Source organism: Fimicolochytrium jonesii, assembly GCF_025526975.1.
Source record: "Fimicolochytrium jonesii strain JEL569 chromosome Unknown EV422scaffold_12, whole genome shotgun sequence".
NCBI classification, from domain to species: domain Eukaryota; kingdom Fungi; phylum Chytridiomycota; class Chytridiomycetes; order Spizellomycetales; family Powellomycetaceae; genus Fimicolochytrium; species Fimicolochytrium jonesii.
In genome coordinates, this window is record NW_026515679.1 from 753,256 (window position 1) to 773,751 (window position 20,496).

Sequence of the window (20,496 nt, forward strand, 5' to 3'; positions counted from 1 at the left end):
ATCTAATAAACTCAATCGCAAATCTCTTCTATCTCTTCACGCATGTCGAACAACTTTTGCTGCACTGTCTCACCCCCCGCCATCTGTTTCTTATTTTCATCATCCATTCCGCTGCCGGAAGCCCACTCGTTGGGCATGGAGATACTCTCTGTGACAGCGTTATTCTTGACAAACTCTAATTTTCCCGGCTTGTCAAAGCAAGCCCATTCCTTTTTCTCGTTTTCAATCCAACGGTCGTATAGTTTTCGCCAGACAGGTTTCATGATGGAATTGAATCTGCAAAAGTCCCGTTCGTATTCTTTGCATTCCCAACCTGAACCCATTATCGTACCAGTGATGAATCGGCAGCGAGTTATGAAGTCCTCGTCGGAGATCTTTTCGCGGTGCGAAACTGCCATTAACCTTTTGACAAGCGGTTTACTTAAAAAAGACATGTTTAATGCTCACGTCTCCAATCTGCACCTTGTCGCTTTTATATGAATCTTGGTGTGGGACCGGAACCAAATCCGATAACAACTTGCATTCGATAATCACTGCCAAGAAATGAGGGTATACCACATGAGCAGCGGTCATCCATCTCAAAACAAATCTTGGTGCGGGACCAGAACCAAATCCGATAACAACTTACACTCGATAATAACTCCTGACATCATCGGATTTTCATTATCGATATTAACCTAATTCACATAAAAGTGACCGCACTATAGGTTCCTAAATTTATTCTTTCCTTATTTCAAAAGGAAACCTATTAAATATGTCCGAATTTCTATTGAAAACCGCCGATTTGTCTCAATTTCTGGATCGTAATAAGGCTGATTTTGCGAATACTTCTAGAGAAGTTAAACGATTTCAGCAACATGGAGTATTTGACTCGATTGAACGATTATCCGCTTTGAATGAAGTTAAAAGTCTGATCAATAAATCCAAAATCTCTGCTCGCACTCCGAACGGGATCTCGAATAAATCCATGTCCGATGCCATAGGTAAAGTCCACCGGATCTTCAAAAACGCGGGATATGAAAGATTGAATATAAGCCCCGAGTTATTCGATAAGACGAGAAAGCCTTTGGCGGACGAATCTCACAGATTGAACAACGAATATAATGCGAGGAGACGTCAAGGAATTCAACCCGAAATTTGAAAAGAAGACTGGCAATCCGTTATGAAGGCAATGAAGAAGTATTATGAAGATAATCTTATGGAAATCTTCGATATGAACACTCCGAGTCTTTACCAGATTCAGTCCTTGCAAGATGGAATCATTGGGCTTTTCGTTTGTTATTTTTACAATGTTCGCGCGAACTTTGCAAACTTGAAAATATTCAATCGGGATGGCGTAGATTGGAATAAAGACAATATTTTCATCTTTGATCAAAGGGACCCGAAAAAGGAAGGAAATGCGTCAATCTTATGGAATGATCGAAAGGCTGATCGCATCAAGAAAAGAAAACTTGCGAAAATTGACGGAGTCGAGGATAAAGATCTGAACGGGTCGTATTTGCAGTTCTTTACCGCTCCGCCGCACAGCGATATTGTGGATGTGGATCCTAAATACGTCTGTGACATTTTACTTCGATTTATTCAAAAGTTCCGCAAAGAAGGGAATCTGATCTTCCTGGATGCAAAAGGCAAGGAGTTCAAGATGGATACATTTCGAGAGCACATTCAAGCGATTATGGAAAAGGCATGCGGTCAAAAACATGGGATTCGTCTTTGTCGCAAGGTACAGATCACCCATCTCCGTAAAAATGGTATCTCGCGAGCCTCTTCCATTTTCCTAGCAGACAATTGCCACCACAATGAGGAGGAAAATCTGAACTACTGCAGTGATGCTGTTCCGAAACCTACTGCCGGTTCCTCTCAAACTCCCGCAGGCAGACCCGGAGCATTGATATTAGATCTTGGCTCCCATGTCGATTGACTTAATGGATAATTACGATATTTTACTAAATATTCGACTATAGTCCTTTTGCCTACTTTTCTTGTTCGTTTATCTGCAATATATTCCACTTCATATTCTACGTCTTTGTTTAATCTCCCCGACCGCCTGGGAGGGGGTTGAATCGCTTCCTCTTCCTCGTCCTCTTCACCCTGTCCATCATCCGGTGGTTCAAGATTCTCTACAGTCCGTGGGCGTTCGATACGCTGGTAAGGTGTAGGTACAAGCAATAATTGCGATCTTGCAAAAAGTCCTTTCTCGATCGTCCCATCTTGACTTTTAAGTTTGTAGGATGGTAATTGATTTTCATATGGTGATGCCACCACACCTGCGATTGTGTATAGTTCCGGTGCAAAGTATCCTGTCCTGCTTGGTTTCTTAATGTTTGTTCCAGAATATGGAAACACCTTTCTCACCGTTTCTCCAACCTTCAAAGTTGTTGCTCCACGAACATTCACACTTTTTGCCGCACGACGCAAAATATTACCACCCGCTTCTGAATGAGTCGCAGAATCTGGAGCAGATTCCTCTATTTCATCCGGTGATTTGCGCGTAGTCGAATTGAAAGTGGAATTCAACGAATCTATCAATCCGGGCAGTGCCGTTACCCAGTCCTTGTTCCCTGTTGTTTCCATGAATATGGAGATCTGTTTACGAACAGATGCATTAGATCGCTCGATTATTCCATTCGACCATGGCTGATGTGGACGTGTTGTAAAATGTGGAACATTGATACTTTCTAAGTACTGGTCAAACACGTTTGCAAATTCGCCCCCATTGTCACTTACTAAACGCGTGAATGTCATATTGGGATTCTCCCTTATAATCTCGCGTAGTGCCCTTGTGCATTCCGCTGCTGTCTTTCCCTTTATCGCTTTTCCGTAGAGTTTTCTTGAAAATGTGTCAATCATACTGAAAACCGCACTAAACCCTCTGTAAGAATCGCTTGACATATCCATTGTATCACATTGAAATGATCCTAATGAGGTAGAAACGATAGCACGTACACCAGTCGCTCGAACGGGTCTCCTGAATTTCTGTGCTATCGGTTGTCTCGATAGCCAGTTCATTACTTGTCTTCGAGATATGTTATTTTGCGGATCTTTCCGCAACATGAAATATAGACGATCGCGTCCATAGAAGTTTCGTCCTTCATAGAATAATGCTTTCAGTTTCCCTTCTTGCTCCGGGGTTAACGGCGGAGTCATTGATCTTTGCTTATTGACCAGAAATTTAATCAGTTTCTGGTCATTTTTGTCATTGTTCGGTAAAAATTGATAAAACACCTGAATCTTTTTCTCGGGCATGAGACGCTCAGTAAAGAGGTCATGCTATATAGGCAAAGATTCGAAAAAGCCTGAAAATGCACAACCCAAAATAATAAAATGGCTCAGGAGTTTGGTCGCGCGGAAGTCTTTGTTGCTCAACTCGTAGAATAGTTTTTCGTCTTATTCAGGACGGAAATCTTGGAAATCTTCAAGCGGTCTTTTTCCGCCTAGTGACTTTTGGTTTTACCTGGTCGTCTAAAATCTTCTGTACCAATGCTTCTGCCATTTCCTTCTGTAAGGATTCGAGTATTTCTTTTCTGGAGTTTTCGTTAACGTCTAACCAAAGGCGATCTTGCGAAAGCGCTGCTAATACGGTGTCATACGTTTCCTTTGTTACAATTTCTGGTATATAGAACATTTCTATTCAAAAACCAACAATTTAAAAAAAGTCGTGAAACCCGTCTTTGTCGCAATACCGGTACATCGTTCGCGCATCATCCGCTGCCAAATTCACATATGCAAACGAATACGGCTCCTTTGTGCTTTCCGTTAGATACGATAGAACTTCTTTTTTTGTCTTGAACGCACTTGTCAATAATTTCGCCAAAGATTCCATATCCTCCGAATTATTCTTAAAGATTATGAATTCTGTTGTGTTGTTCTTCATCTTTCGAGTCAGTTGACCGCTCACGGATTGGATACACACCATGGTGGAGCAGAGAAAGTGGCGTCCTTTCGTATAAAGTTTAGACAACTCTTTGTTCAACTCCTTCCCTTGAGCATTGTCACCAGCATCGTCGATATACAACAGCAAGGACTTTCCGCTTTCCGCCAGCAACTTTTGATCTTCCAAAATCTCGGCTATCATTGTATTATTCACTTCGTCTGTGAAAAAGATGTTCCTGTGCTTAGTGCTCTGTGCCAATTGTTTTATGCTCTTATCGTACAAGACTGTATCTGACATTATTATCACTCTGTCAAACACTTTTGCATAAACGTCTTCGATCAATCCACATACAAGAGCGGATTTCCCACTTTTGCGCGGTGCGATAAGTGTACTACATATGGGAGGAGCCTGAATGTCGATCGGAATGATTTTGTTTCGAACCTCGTTTTTCTTTGGGAAGATCGGTTTCGGTTTGTAAGACATTAATTCTCTTACCTTATTACTTAATGTATTCAGAAATTTTATACTCTAGTGTCTCCCAACGTACATACAACATCCAACCTAGACGGATTGAGGCTTTCAAAATACTGAGCGTCTCTTTCCTTCAAGATTGGGACCTGGTTGAAAGTAACGTGAATGACACTATCGCATTTGCCCAACAAGGTTCGGATACCATCTTGTACGCAAAGATCCCAAATGGTAATTACTCGATCGTTGACTTCCCAAACGCTGTTTCCACCGCTATGAATAGCGCGGCTGGCTCTAATGTATACTCTGCTACATTCGATGGTGTGAGACGCAAGTTAACGGTAAATAGCAACTCTGTTCCTTTCAAGATACTTCCTGGCAATCGTGGGTCAACAGCCTATATTCTTATGGGAATGTCCCGTCGAGCGGATATTGGATTCGGTTCCTCTCACGAGATGAAGAATCCTGTCAATTTAAGCGGTTCATATCCTGTCATTTTGACTTCCAACATTCAATGCAAAGGCACCCAGTACCTGACAGATTATAACGACAGCGCTCAATCAATCTGTTGCAGCATCGTACCTGATAGTTTTGGGGACATTGTACAATATGAGAATTCAGGCGAGTTTCTTCCCGTTGGACAGACCATATCTCAAGTCGAGTTTCATCTTATCAATTCCCTTACCGGAACAGAAGTATCATTGAATTCTCCTTTAAGTGTCAGATTTGCGATTCTTGACGATGCAGATGATCTTTGACCGCACCTATTTTCCTCTTTAATATTTTGTTTTCTTTATTAAAACTCGTGTTAAATGAGCGAAGATCCAAATCATTCGAGTGCCTCTGCCGATTCTCCTGCCAATACTGACACGGTACAAGAATCTGTACAAGATTCAATACCGGAGATTCGACCCCCTTCACCGAAGCCAGAGTCAAAACCTAAAAAACAAAGAACACCCGCACAGGAAGCGGCTTTAAAGAAAGCCGTCGCCACACGGAAAAAAAACTTGCAAGAATTGTCCGCTATGAAGAAAAAGGAAAACGAAGATAGAAAGATCCAAGAAGCGAAAAAACTTAGGGTTAGGGTTAGGGTTAGGGTTAGGGTTAGGGTTAGGGTTAGGGTTAGGGGTTAGGGGTTAGGGGGTTAGGGTTAGGGTTAGGGTTAGGGTTAGGGTTAGGGTTAGGGTTAGGGTTAGGGTTAGGGTTAGGGTTAGGGTTAGGGGTTAGGGTTAGGGTTAGGGTTAGGATTAGGGTTACAAGACCCCCTGGGTTGGGTTTTATTATTGGGTTGCCTGGAACCCTAGGGACTTAGGGTTAGGGTTAGGGTTAGGGTTAGGGTTACAAGACCCCCTGGGTTGGGTTTTATTATTGGGTTGCCTGGAACCCTAGGGACTTAGAAATTTTCGGGTTTTCTGGCTTTTGGGTGTGTTCTACAGTTCGAATTTTTGACTCTGAGGGATGTAGTTGCGGGGGGTGTTGGGCACCTAAGCAAGTCGGGGAGGACTAGGTGTGCAAGGGCAAGTGATGGGTCATATGGGCGGTGGTGCGGGTACGGGCGGCGGCAGGGGTGCCAATAGGGGGGGGGGTTTCCATAAAGGGGACATATATGTTATATATACGTTATAGGACTTGTGCAAATTGGGATTCTAATAGTGCCGATCCGGAGTTGGCGTCCTAATTGAAAAGTTGGCCCCATATCATATTCTCTAATTGAAGTACTCTCGGATTGGCAATCCGTGCGGAAACGGCTTCAGAAACTTAGAAAAACGAAATTTTTACGCGACGGGGGGTAAAAAGTTGGAAAATGTGGTGATATCTCAACATCTGGCTGACTATCCAGTGTAGAGCACTTAATGAAAGTTGATTGTAGCCTATGGTTTGCATAGCTGATGTGGTAGCAAATCTTGTGTAACCTTGCTTTTGGCTGAAGAACAGGGCCCCTTTTCAATTCTCAAGTAGTGACCCCCAAGATCTCCTAACAAAAGACACGAGTACGTATGTGCAGGCAAAGGGGTTTGGCTGTGTTCTCCAGTAAATATTTTGTGATTCCGCTGTGCATCGTAGACTGTTTGTAGGACCGTTGCGGAATGTCATTTACCAAAACTGTTGAACATTTTCCGGTTAAAGCAGTGTTCTACAGTTTGTCCATGCAGGTTAGAGCACGTGACCTGGGCTTGCTTGCAGGGTACGCAGAGTGAGAGGGTTGGGGTTAGAGATTTCCCAGATCACTTATTAAATTCAGCCAAACTGTCTCTGTCATGGAACATTTAAAATGGTGGAAAGTAGTATTGCATTTATTGATTTAGAGTACATTGGAAAAGCGCACATTCAGAAAAGGGTTTTGGTGTAAAGTTATCAACGACATTCAACAGTACTAAAGGACTTCCGCAAGCATGTCACGGACTTGGTTCTGTCCAAAAGTCGTACGGCACTCAGGGTACCTGGCGCAGCGGAGACGGAAACGATGCTGACCGCCAATGCTATGAAAAGCTGAGCCTCCACAGTTGGGACATTGAAGCTGATCACGATGCTGATGGAAGAGTTCACGGATATTGCCAATGGGAGCAGCATCAGGCACTTCCCCATCCCCATGACCCCACCAAGCACGAGCAGGATCAATGACGGGTGCAATGCCTTTGAACCATCCGGGATTGAAACCAAAAGAGTTGAGAACATCTCGGAAGCGCTGACAGTCTGTCACAGTAGTCTGTCTATTGCGATCTCCTCTGAATAGAACTCTGGTGGCAGCGTCCATGATGCCATTGATGAGACTGTAGTACTCTTCCACCGGCACAAGCTTCAAGGAGTTTGCGCCCATGTGCTGGAAAATGGTCTCGATCTGGTCCAAATGGAGATTCAAAACCATCTGTTCCGCTGATTCCAACCTGGCGCACTGAACTCGCACTTCAACTCGCATGCCAGTAATGTGGAGCGGGTGACTGTTGAGCCATTGACGTAAACCTCTCAGTGTCTCACTGCGATCCCCAAGGCTGGACTTGGTTTGGGGCATTCGCGAAGACAAAGTCGAAGAGTAGGCTTTGAGCGCATGAACAAGCTTTGGGTAGCAAGTAACTGTCACAGTCCACCCTATGGTATATACCATAGGGTGGACTGTGACAGATCCTATAGTAAAAAAGAAGACTCCCATAGTAGAGAATGGACTGACCCATAGTTCGAAACTGCTCTGCCGGATCCCATAGTAAAAGAATTGTCACATATCATCTTATTCAACATTTAAACATCTCCCTTCACGACATCGGATCACGTGACGGCACATGACTTCTCTCCATTCATTTCGAGTCACATTGCGTCATCTTCTGTCATTCCGCCGCTGTCCTGTCAACCGTCAATCCGTCACGCGTTCCCTCCATTCCGCTCATGACCGCCGCCATTCCTCTCAAACCTCTTTAACTTAACCTTCGCCTCCGTCCACAGCCGTAGACACTTTCTTCACATCGTCCCTCTACATCCACCTCTTCATTCACTTATTCGTTTTTGTTAACGTCAAATCTACCTAGTTGTTCTCCGATTGGTGACAAAGTGAAATAAGTTATACGACTTTTACACGTTGTCACCTTTCGGAGAACAAGAATGCTTCTCACACGTTTCTCTTCGTTCCTCTTGGAAAAAAGAGGGAAAATAAATGACGCCTCCCCACCCACCCCTCCATTCACTCTTTCGTTTCTGCTACAGTCACATTCTACCCAGTTGTTCTCCGATCGGTGACAAAGTGAAATAAGTTATACGACTTTTACACGTTGTCACCTTTCGGAGAACAACAATGCTCCTCACACGTTTCTCTCCGTTCCTCTTGGAAAAAAAAGGAAAAATAAATGACGCCTCCCCACCACCCCCTTCATCAATCCAATGAAGACCATATCTTATTCAAAACAATATTTACAAATTGGGAAATACAGTCGCTTCTTAATCACTAGTTTACAACGATGCTCTTCATCTTTTCAAGGATAAGGGATTGAATCGCATCGGTGCTTGGTACATAATGCAATCCAAGCGCGCATAGTTTTTGCTTTGACATTCCATCTATAATCCTGTACGGTTGAAGACGGAACTCCTTTCCCCTCACGGAGGCAACACCGCACATATGCATGGTCACAATATCATACACTCGCCCGTTCTCGTCCTCTAACCACACATGTGCATCCACTCGATCGCCTCGGTTAAACTGATGAAATTCTGTCCACGTTTCTCCACCGTATTCAAAGAATGGCTTCGTACGACCTATGCCGAGAGAACCAGCAACGATCTTAAGGTTGAGATGTTTCCATCCGTCGTTGGCGTTCACGGTGTTGTAAGCAAGGCATTGATGATCTTCGCAATAAATCCCCTTGCGTATTTCGTAAAATTCATGATAGACTTTTCGGGCAGAGGGGAAAAAAGGGCTTGGAACAAGAATTTTTTTGAATTGACTGCTCAACGTGTGTCCGATTTGCGCCATTGCCATCAATGCGAGTAGATTGCTTGTAAAATCCATTTTGATTGGGAGTTTCGATTGGCGGTTAGGAGATCTGAATGTTTGAGGCCAAAAGTTTCCGTTAGTTTGACTTTATTTATAGAGGAAGAATGCTTCTCGATAGAGCATACGGATTAGCGGTCATCCATCTCGAAGCAACCCCTGAACGCATGAGCAGCGGTCATCCATCTCGAAACAAATCTTGGTGCGGGACCAGGACCAAATCCGATAACAACTTACACTCGATAATAACTCCTGACGTCATCGGATTTTCATTATTGATAATAACCTAATTCACATAAAAGCGACCGCACTATAGGTTCCTAACTTTTTTCTTTCCTTATTTCAAAAGGAAACCTATTAAATATGTCCGAATTTCTATTGAAAACCGCCGATTTGTCTCAATTTCTGGATCGTAATAAGGCTGATTTTGCGAATACTTCTAGAGAAGTTAAACGATTTCAGCAACATGGAGTATTTGACTCGATTGAACGATTATCCGCTTTGAATGAAGTTAAAAGTCTGATCAATAAATCCAAAATCTCTGCTCGCACTCCGAACGGGATCTCGAATAAATCCATGTCCGATGCCATAGGTAAAGTCCACCGGATCTTCAAAAACGCCGGATATGAAAGATTGAATATAACCCCCGAGTTATTCGATAAGACGAGAAAGCCTTTGGCGGACGAATCTCACAGATTGAACAACGAATATAATGCAAAGAGACGTCAAGGAATTCAACCCGAAATTTGGATTGAAGACTGGCAATCCGTTATGAAGGCAATGAAGAAGTATTATGAAGATAATCTTATGGAAATCTTCGATATGAACACTCCGAGTCTTTACCAGATTCAGTCCTTGCAAGATGGAATCATTGGGCTTTTCGTTTGTTATTTTTACAATGTTCGCGCGAACTTTGCAAACTTGAAAATATTCAATCGGGATGGCGTAGATTGGAATAAAGACAATATTTTCATCTTTGATCAAAGGGACCCGAAAAAGGAAGGAAATGCGTCAATCTTATGGAATGATCGAAAGGCTGATCGCATCAAGAAAAGAAAACATGCGAAAATTGACGGAGTCGAGGATAAAGATCTGAACGGGTCGTATTTGCAATTCTTTACCGCTCCGCCGCACAGCGATATTGTGGATGTGGATCCTAAATACGTCTGTGACATTTTACTTCGATTTATTCAAAAGTTCCGCAAAGAAGGGAATTTGATCTTCCTGGATGCAAAAGGCAAGGAGTTCAAGATGGATACATTTCGAGAGCACATTCAAGCGATTATGGAAAAGGCATGCGGTCAAAAACATGGGATTCGTCTTTGTCGCAAGGTACAGATCACCCATCTCCGTAAAAATGGTATCTCGCGAGCCTCTTCCATTTTCCTAGCAGACAATTGCCACCACAATGAGGAGGAAAATCTGAACTACTGCAGTGATGCTGTTCCGAAACCTACTGCCGGTTCCTCTCAAACTCCCGCAGCAGACCCGGAGCATTGATATTAGATCTTGGCTCCCATGTCGATTGACTTAATGGATAATTACGATATTTTACTAAATATTCGACTATAGTCCTTTTGCCTACTTTTCTTGTTCGTTTATCTGCAATATATTCCACTTCATATTCTACGTCTTTGTTTAATCTCCCCGACCGCCTGGGAGGGGGTTGAATCGCTTCCTCTTCCTCGTCCTCTTCACCCTGTCCATCATCCGGTGGTTCAAGATTCTCTACAGTCCGTGGGCGTTCGATACGCTGGTCAGGTGTAGGTACAAGCAATAATTGCGATCTTGCAAAAAGTCCTTTCTCGATCGTCCCATCTTGACTTTTAAGTTTGTAGGATGGTAATTGATTTTCATATGGTGATGCCACCACACCTGCGATTGTGTATAGTTCCGGTGCAAAGTATCCTGTCCTGCTTGGTTTCTTAATGTTTGTTCCAGAATATGGAAACACCTTTCTCACCGTTTCTCCAACCTTCAAAGTTGTTGCTCCACGAACATTCACACTTTTTGCCGCACGACGCAAAATATTACCACCCGCTTCTGAATGAGTCGCAGAATCTGGAGCAGATTCCTCTATTTCATCCGGTGATTTGCGCGTAGTCGAATTGAAAGTGGAATTCAACGAATCTATCAATCCGGGCAGTGCCGTTACCCAGTCCTTGTTCCCTGTTGTTTCCATGAATATGGAGATCTGTTTACGAACAGATGCATTAGATCGCTCGATTATTCCATTCGACCATGGCTGATGTGGACGTGTTGTAAAATGTGGAACATTGATACTTTCTAAGTACTGGTCAAACACGTTTGCAAATTTGCCCCCATTGTCACTTACTAAACGCGTGAATGTCATATTGGGATTCTCCCTTATAATCTCGCGTAGTGCCCTTGTGCATTCCGCTGCTGTCTTTCCCTTTATCGCTTTTCCGTAGAGTTTTCTTGAAAATGTGTCAATCATACTGAAAACCGCACTAAACCCTCTGTAAGAATCGCTTGACATATCCATTGTATCACATTGAAATGATCCTAATGAGGTAGAAACGATAGCACGTACACCAGTTGCTCGAACGGGTCTCCTGAATTTCTGTGCTATCGGTTGTCTCGATAGCCAGTTCATTACTTGTCTTCGAGATATGTTATTTTGCGGATCTTTCCGCAACATGAAATATAGACGATCGCGTCCATAGAAGTTTCGTCCTTCATAGAATAATGCTTTCAGTTTCCCTTCTTGCTCCGGGGTTAACGGCGGAGTCATTGATCTTTGCTTATTGACCAGAAATTTAATCAGTTTCTGGTCATTTTTGTCATTGTTCGGTAAAAATTGATAAAACACCTGAATCTTTTTCTCGGGCATGAGCGCTCAGTAAAGAGGTCATGCTATATAGGCAAAGATTCGAAAAAGCCTGAAAATGCACAACCCAAAATAATAAAATGGCTCAGGAGTTTGGTCGCGCGGAAGTCTTTGTTGCTCAACTCGTAGAATAGTTTTTCGTCTTATTCAGGACGGAAATCTTGGAAATCTTCAAGCGGTCTTTTTCCGCCTAGTGACTTTTGGTTTTACCTGGTCGTCTAAAATCTTCTGTACCAATGCTTCTGCCATTTCCTTCTGTAAGGATTCGAGTATTTCTTTTCTGGAGTTTTCGTTAACGTCTAACCAAAGGCGATCTTGCGAAAGCGCTGCTAATACGGTGTCATACGTTTCCTTTGTTACAATTTCTGGTATATAGAACATTTCTATTCAAAAACCAACAATTTAAAAAAAGTCGTGAAACCCGTCTTTGTCGCAATAACGGTACATCGTTCGCGCATCATCCGCTGCCAAATTCACATATGCAAACGAATACGGCTCCTTTGTGCTTTCCGTTAGATATGATAGAACTTCTTTTTTTGTCTTGAACGCACTTGTCAATAATTTCGCCAAAGATTCCATATCCTCCGAATTATTCTTAAAGATTATGAATTCTGTTGTGTTGTTCTTCATCTTTCGAGTCAGTTGACCGCTCACGGATTGGATACACACCATGGTGGAGCAGAGAAAGTGGCGTCCTTTCGTATAAAGTTTAGACAACTCTTTGTTCAACTCCTTCCCTTGAGCATTGTCACCAGCATCGTCGATATACAACAGCAAGGACTTTCCGCTTTCCGCCAGCAACTTTTGATCTTCCAGAATCTCGGCTATCATTGTATTATTCACTTCGTCTGTGAAAAAGATGTTCCTGTGCTTAGTGCTCTGTGCCAATTGTTTTATGCTCTTATCGTACAAGACTGTATCTGACATTATTATCACTCTGTCAAACACTTTTGCATAAACGTCTTCGATCAATCCACATACAAGAGCGGATTTCCCACTTTTGCGCGGTGCGATAAGTGTACTACATATGGGAGGAGCCTGAATGTCGATCGGAATGATTTTGTTTCGAACCTCGTTTTTCTTTGGGAAGATCGGTTTCGGTTTGTAAGACATTAATTCTCTTACCTTATTACTAAATGTATTCAGAAATTTTATACTCTAGTGTCTCCCAACGTACATACAACATCCAACCTAGACGGATTGAGGCTTTCAAAATACTGAGCGTCTCTTTCCTTCAAGATTGGGACCTGGTTGAAAGTAACGTGAATGACACTATCGCATTTGCCCAACAAGGTTCGGATACCATCTTGTACGCAAAGATCCCAAATGGTAATTACTCGATCGTTGACTTCCCAAACGCTGTTTCCACCGCTATGAATAGCGCGGCTGGCTCTAATGTATACTCTGCTACATTCGATGGTGTTAGACGCAAGTTAACGGTAAATAGCAACTCTGTTCCTTTCAAGATACTTCCTGGCAATCGTGGGTCAACAGCCTATATTCTTATGGGAATGTCCCGTCGAGCGGATATTGGATTCGGTTCCTCTCACGAGATGAAGAATCCTGTCAATTTAAGCGGTTCATATCCTGTCATTTTGACTTCCAACATTCAATGCAAAGGCACCCAGTACCTGACAGATTATAACGACAGCGCTCAATCAATCTGTTGCAGCATCGTACCTGATAGTTTTGGGGACATTGTACAATATGAGAATTCAGGCGAGTTTCTTCCCGTTGGACAGACCATATCTCAAGTCGAGTTTCATCTTATCAATTCCCTTACCGGAACAGAAGTATCATTGAATTCTCCTTTAAGTGTCAGATTTGCGATTCTTGACGATGCAGATGATCTTTGACCGCACCTATGTTCCTCTTAAATATTTTGTTTTCTTTATAAAAACTCGTGTTAAATGAGCGAAGATCCAAATCATTCGAGTGCCTCTCCCGACTCTCCTGCCAATACTGAAACGGTACAAGAATCTGTACAAGATTCTATACCGGAGATTCGACCACCTTCACCAAAGCCAGAGTCAAAACCTAAAAAGCAAAGAACACCCGCACAGGAAGCGGCTTTAAAGAAAGCCGTTGCCACACGGAAAAAAAACTTGCAAGAATTGTCCGCTATGAAGAAAAAGGAAAGCGAAGATAGAAAAATCCAAGAAGCGAAACAACTTCTTGAAAAGGAGAAACTCGCAAAGAAATTGGCGAAAGAGGAAAAGGCTAAATTAAAGCCGCAAACATCACAAACCGCTAAACGGGCACGTTCAATCAAAGTTCCACATAATGAACCGACTGCAATTCGGTCAAAACCAAGTCAAGAAACGGAATATGTTGAGTTTGACACTGACTACGACGATGATGGCTACGACGATTACGGTGGAATTTATGGCTAATTTTTTTTTTGTACTTATTAGTAAACATGTCTGTACCTAACAACTGGCTGTTTGCTACGAAAACTTTCTCCCGCCCGTACAGCGACCCACGAGGGGAAGGAGTGGCTACTTTTTCGCCTTCGGGTCAAAATGTGTATTCTACGAAAACGCGTCAGTTGACACCTATTAGAATCCAATGCGATTCCAATTCTGTCTCGTTCATTTTACAAAAGTTGATTCTTTCGATGGACGTCACGGCTTTGAAGAATAATGCTCCTGTATCTGGGTCTGGAATCGTTAATACCAAACTTGGTATCGAATCTATCATACAATCGCTCACAGTTAAAGCAGGTAACGAAACAGTGGTTCAGATCCCGAATTATCCTGCGTACCTTGTACAAACGTACAGAAATATGAGTAAAGGCCATAAACAACTACTTGGAAATCTGACTGGTTATGGTTCCACTGATATGTTCAGCGGAACTGCTACAGCCAGCGTTAGCATGCACCCATGGGTCGGATTCTTTCATCCAACAAACGATCATTTTCTGCCGGTCTGGGCACTCCCGAATCAGGCCATGACCATCGAGTTGGTACTTGCAGATCCCAATACAGTTTTCACAAGTGCTGGAGTAGTTGATGAACTTCAAATCAGCAACATTCGTTGCTTGGTGCCTTACGTACCCCACCTCCGTCGATCGTTGTCAATGCTACAAGAGCAATTGCTGATGGGAAGAGTATCTACTATGATTATGTTCGCGCAACTCAAACGGAAAACGCATGTAGCGGTGGCTTGAGAAATACTTTTAACCTGCATATGTCTGGCGTCAGATCCCTTATCGGATTGGAAATGTCATTTATAGACGATGATGTGCTTGCAGATCAAACTAAGGACAAGTCACAATCATTCTCATCTCAAAATCTAAGAGAATGGCGGCTCCAATTAGGACCAAATGCGACAATTCCAAGCGGTCTAACTGGTTTTACTCACGGGCCTTATGATCGTCAAACGCTTCTTGTTTCCCAACTGAGCAACAACGACTTTGAGCAACTTGCTGATATGGACATTTCATTCAAAGACTATGATACCGCAAATTTCTCGTTTTCTTACGGTTTTGAAGACAAATCCGAAGGAAGTGGGGCCGCTTTGAGTTTTACGGGAACCGACTCCATACTTCGAGTGCACACCGTACATGCGTCTCCGGCTCCAAGTCAACGAGTTAGACTTCTCAGTACATATCATGAGAATGTTACCTTGGCAATCGGGGATGTAGTCAGCGTTGTATAATTACCATAACCTCCATCTCTATCAAGCAAGTCCCGAATTGTTTCAACGATTCAAATGGCACCTAGTTGTTCTCCGAAAGGTGACAACGTGAAATAAGTTATACGACTTTTACACGTTGTCACCAATCGGAGAACAAGAATGTTCAGTTTGGAAAAAGACGGAAAAATAAATGACGCCTCCCCCCTGTCAAAGCGCGTTTACGTAATATCGCCGACTACATTCCTTTGGAACCACCGATTTCCACAAGAATGTCCAAACATAAGAACTCTTCAACAAAATGGCTCTCGCCATTCATGAAGCAAACATCGACCCATCTTATTTCATTATCAATCCTGATGTCGGAGACGGGTTCTTCAAGACCTGCATTGCTTTGCATCACATACTGGATGCGAAATTATACAAGGTTTCGTATCCTGCAGCGGACGATTATTTGAAAGCGAGATGGAAACTTTCGAGAGCGGCCGGTTACAACTTTTCCCGCGCCGGACGAATTATTATTCAAATGGGGAAAACACTCGGTCGGGACGAAATGCCCTGCGCTATCGGGCTTTATCTCATGTTGGATAAACTTCACAAAGAGCGAAATTTGACTCATGTTGAGATATGGAGAAAGGCGGTTCAATACTTTGGCTCTCGTCAAATGGTCATTGCGGTCAAAATGGATGAAATATTTGAAGACCTACCACCCGATTCCGCCATTGACCTTTCGGGCGAACCCGGTCTCCAGTTGGACGATACCACTCGCACAGAGATAGATGAAGAGATAGATGAAGATACAGATGAAGATACAGAGATTGAAGATGTGATCGAAAATGAAAGGGATACGAACGAAGTAGATTGGAGTTCCCGATTAAGAAAGCGAAAAGAGGTTACTCAAGACACCTCAGACGAAGATGATTCGGAGACTACCAAACGACCGAATATTCCGATATCTACTGGATTTGGAAGATCCGAAAACGAGTATAATACGCCCCAATATCTGGTGAATCTGATCACCAAATTTTGTGGCGAAATTGATCTTGATCCGTGCTGGAATCCCGAGTCAAAGATCATTGCAAAAACCGTATACGGTGAACAAGTCGACGGAACATTTGTCAACGCTTTGACGTTGTCTGATTGGACAAAAAGCAATTGGGTTTATCTTAATGCACCTGGTGCTGCAATCGACGCTCTACAACATGGTCCGAAAACTTCTGCGAAAAGACCTTACCTCCATAACGACTTTTGGGAAAAGACAATGTTGGAAATGAAAAAGGGAAACATCAAACGGATCATTGCAATCATTCCGAATTGTCCATACCGGAAATGGTGCAGGTTCGCCCTCGCACGGGGACTTTGTTGCCACCTTACGAGAAAAGTCCCGTGGGATAAAACGGCCGCTGCAAAGGTTCGAATGGACGACATGCGATTTTCGGCAAAGAATTCACATATCTCGAACGATGTCTATTCACGCACGATCGTGTATATTGACTCGGATGCAGACTATCCACATACAGATAAATTCATCGAGGTCTTTCGAACCCATGGATTTATTCCCGGATTAAATACGCGCATACCAAGGATTCTGGAGATTTCCGAGAAAAGACCATTGCGGTACTTTTCTGCCTTTGCTGGAATCGGTGGTGCCGAAATGGCATTAAGAAATATCTTTCCCGAAGCCATTTGCGTTGGCTTTTGCGAGACAGATAAAGACGCTTTAAAAGTTTATGTTGAGCATCATCCTCGACATAAAAACTTTGGAGACATCACCAAAATCAAAACAAATACCATACCGGATTTTGACCTGTTAATCGGAGGTCCTCCGTGTCAACCTTTTTCGCTTGCCAATCCGGGAAAAACTAAATTCACCGATCCTCGGGCGGATTTGTATACACAATTCGTCAGAATCCGCAACGACTGTCAACCCCAATATGTGATTATGGAAAACGTTCCTATGGATTCAGCAAGCATTGCGGAGATCTCGAAAGGACTTTTGTCTACGACGGTGCAAAAACTCAATGCCGCGTCGTTTTGTGCACAAAATCGAATCCGTTTATACTGGACAAATTTCTTTGTTCCGGAACCTTTGGATGTGCCTTCGCCGACAATTGACAGTATAGTAGAACCCAATCATTCCGGAAAGTCGCTCCATTGGAAATGCTTCAAACAACCTCCTCCCCCAGATCTCATTGCCGCGTTCAACAAGGACACGGTGGAGCAAACAGTGAAATTTCGGGACGATGGAAAAAGTAACACCATCATAGCGACCGAGTGTTATGAATTGGCTATCGCTGCAAATGGAGTATTCAGGCTTTTGACCTGCTCGGAACGCGAGAAGTTACAAGGGTTTCCCGTGGGATATACCGCATTTGTCCCGGATAAAAGTAGAAAGCGATTACTTGGAAACGCTATGAACGTACCTACAATCGAGTACATCCTAAAGCACATCCCCTGATGCTTCATTCGATCGTCCCGCCTTGTACTTTATCTAAGAAATCCTGACCTTGTCTATTAATCTCATCGAGTCTGTGAATCCCCTTTGTTGCAGTGGAATCCACTCGACGCGAAGTTTCTTTGATCTTCTCGTTGAAGAGTGGAGATTCTTGCACAGCATTGTTAACGTTTGTGATGAATTTTGCGCTTTTATGTCCCACCTTCACAGCGTTGTTTGCAAATGAACGCGCCTTGTGATAATAACTTGGAGCATTGGTTATAAAAGTATTCGCTTTTTTTTTCAGATTGTTCAAGAAATTTGCCATGTCTGTTATTGTACATAGACACAGAATTAAATTTGATGCCTTTAGATAAATGGCATTCTATAAAGCAAACGTGCTAGAATTCCAAGGGATCAACCGCTCAAAAGGAATCCCGAATCTCCAGCGTCACCAAATCGGACGAGCCCTTGACTATAATAATCTAGATGAGAATGGAAGGCCAGATGTCGTTTATTCTTGGAATAGAAACATCCACGACAAAGATCTTGCAACCAAAACACATTATGTCAAACCAGTTTATGAAGAGCGTGTTTCCAGCGCCGAAATCCTCCGGTTATCTGCAAAACAGCACTATACCCAAGCATACAAAGATGGTCTAGAATATATCAAAGCCGAGAAAGACTATCGCGCTAAAGAACGATATCTGGATAGCATCACACCATCTCGGCGAAACAAGACCGTCACAATTGGGACAAGCACATCAACGAGTGGCCTTCCCGTCCCCGACACGGAAGGTCGGGTTTATAACTATGATGCGCAAACAACTGCGCAAACAGGCTTGATGTTTGAAGCACCGGCTAACCTACATGACGTCCCAGATTTGCCCAAAAATGTGTCCGGTCAACGTGTCCACCCAGTTATAATCACGCACGAAAAAGAGATCGTTGTTGATAACCTTACTGGAGCAGCCCAAGTCAAAACCGGAAGTTCCTCTGTTCTTAAAGCACCTGTTGTAAGCAATTCTCTTGATTATCAAGAGCCAATGATGCCCGGATCGTTTCCTAATATGATCGGAAAAGATGAAGTTAAAATTGAAAATAACATACCTCCGGAGATCAATATTGGGAATGAAAGAACAGAAAGCAAACCAGGGGTCGCTTTGACCACCATCAGCGACCCGAATAAGGTTGAGGAACTCTTATCAAAAACACAAGTTACGAGTAATCTCGTTCGAACCCCTGGAAAGACGCCTATTGGAAATGTGAGGAAAGATCGTCGTTTTGATCCGACCAAACGAAGAATAAAGAACAGATTAGAAGACTCACTATTGCAATCCACACTTAACAAGCAGGAATTGGTAGGATTTTCTGATGGAATTAACATTGAGGTACACGATGATGGCGCAGCAAGACGGAGATTGTCCGCACTCGCTAAAGATAACACAATCCCATCACCAAAACCCCAAGCCCGAATCGGTGCTCGCACTGATGAGTTAGCCATTAATCCCGCTGTTAAACGAAAAGCGGAGGTTTCTCTAAGAAAGGAACCGTCATCAAAGCGACGAAAGATTGATGATGCAGACGAAATTCAATTAATAGATCCAAAAGTTTTGGAACGATCTAGAATGCATCGAATAGTTCAAGCAAATGTTGGAGTTGAGACCATTGTTGATCCAGTGGCTTCCCGTGTTAAGAAACAAGAAAAAGCCTCATTCTTGCGTCCTATCGCAAATCTACGCGGAAAGGAAAGAATCGATTATGCGATACCTCCAACATTTACCGTCGCGGATGTTGAACCTACTGTAAGCATCCGAAAACGCCCTACAAAAACGCAACAAATGCCCACTCGACCTGTCAAAAAGGTCAGAATTGACTGAATTTATGGATTTACATTCAGTGACATAACGCGTTTCAAGTTGTCATAAACGGGATTGCTAAAATGCAACTTAAATAGATACGTTTCTGATGGTCTAATTGCAATGAAAAGCAAAGAAACGATGCGTCCGTACTATCCGAAAAGAAACCCCGCAGGTCAAATCATATATCCGCTGGGAACTCGTAAGTGTAAAATGGATAATTGCACAACCACGATTCCGTTCATTAAACACCGACCGTATTGTTATGAATGTTATTTGAAGAAAAAGGAACCGGTCGATTTCAAGTTGGATGCTGATAGCGACTAAGCGATCTTCCGAAAGTAACTACCCACTGATTCTTGATTGTTCTTCCTCCTTTTCCACCTTTTATCTGATATCGTACATGCCATTGCGTACGCTTGTTTAGAAGAAGTCACTTGTAATTCTACACCCCCTTTCCCTTTGTATGTCAATTCACCTTTATCAAATTTTTCAAGAATCTCATCCATTATCTCCTTCTTGAAAAGTTCGGCCGAAACCTCCTCTTCGTTTATATTGTGTTTTCTGTAGAATTCGTCCATTTATTGTTGTAAGATAAAGTGTTTTACGCCATTTAACCGCGAGCCCCAATCGTTCTCCGATTGGTGACAAAGTGAAATAAGTTATACGACTTTTACACTTTGTCACCTTGCGGAGAACAATGCTTCTCACACGTTTCTCGTCGGAAAAAAAAGGAAAAATAAATGACGCCTCCCATTTGGACTCCATACAGTCGTATTGACAGCCAAACCGAAAATCTAATGGTGCGGTGTAGGGAGGCGTCATTTATTTTTCCGTTTTTTTCCAAACAGAAACATTCTTGTTCTCCGATTGGTGACAACGTGTAAAAGTCGTATAACT

General features: G+C 42.9%; 4 protein-coding genes across 4 annotated transcripts; 2 read left to right on the forward strand and 2 right to left on the reverse strand.

Moving 5' to 3' along the window:
* Positions 1-11: 11 nt before the first annotated feature.
* EV422DRAFT_506605 (uncharacterized protein) lies at positions 12-434 on the reverse strand (the record flags this gene model as incomplete). The annotated part of the gene is made up of 1 exon (XM_053068574.1): positions 12-434. The coding sequence occupies one exon, from the start codon at positions 432-434 to the stop codon at positions 12-14; it is 423 nt and encodes a 140-aa protein (XP_052925575.1).
* Positions 435-8,273: 7,839 nt separating this feature from the next.
* Positions 8,274-8,834, reverse strand: EV422DRAFT_506606 (uncharacterized protein; the record flags this gene model as incomplete). Its single annotated transcript, XM_053068575.1, has 1 exon — positions 8,274-8,834. The coding sequence occupies one exon, from the start codon at positions 8,832-8,834 to the stop codon at positions 8,274-8,276; it is 561 nt and encodes a 186-aa protein (XP_052925576.1).
* Positions 8,835-15,604: 6,770 nt separating this feature from the next.
* EV422DRAFT_506607 (S-adenosyl-L-methionine-dependent methyltransferase) lies at positions 15,605-17,761 on the forward strand (the record flags this gene model as incomplete). Its single annotated transcript, XM_053068576.1, has 1 exon — positions 15,605-17,761. One exon carries the CDS (start codon positions 15,605-15,607, stop codon positions 17,759-17,761), a length of 2,157 nt encoding a protein of 718 aa, XP_052925577.1.
* A 353-nt stretch (positions 17,762-18,114) lies between these two features.
* EV422DRAFT_506608 (uncharacterized protein) lies at positions 18,115-19,617 on the forward strand (the record flags this gene model as incomplete). The annotated part of the gene is made up of 1 exon (XM_053068577.1): positions 18,115-19,617. One exon carries the CDS (start codon positions 18,115-18,117, stop codon positions 19,615-19,617), a length of 1,503 nt encoding a protein of 500 aa, XP_052925578.1.
* Between the last annotated feature and the right edge of the window lie 879 nt (positions 19,618-20,496).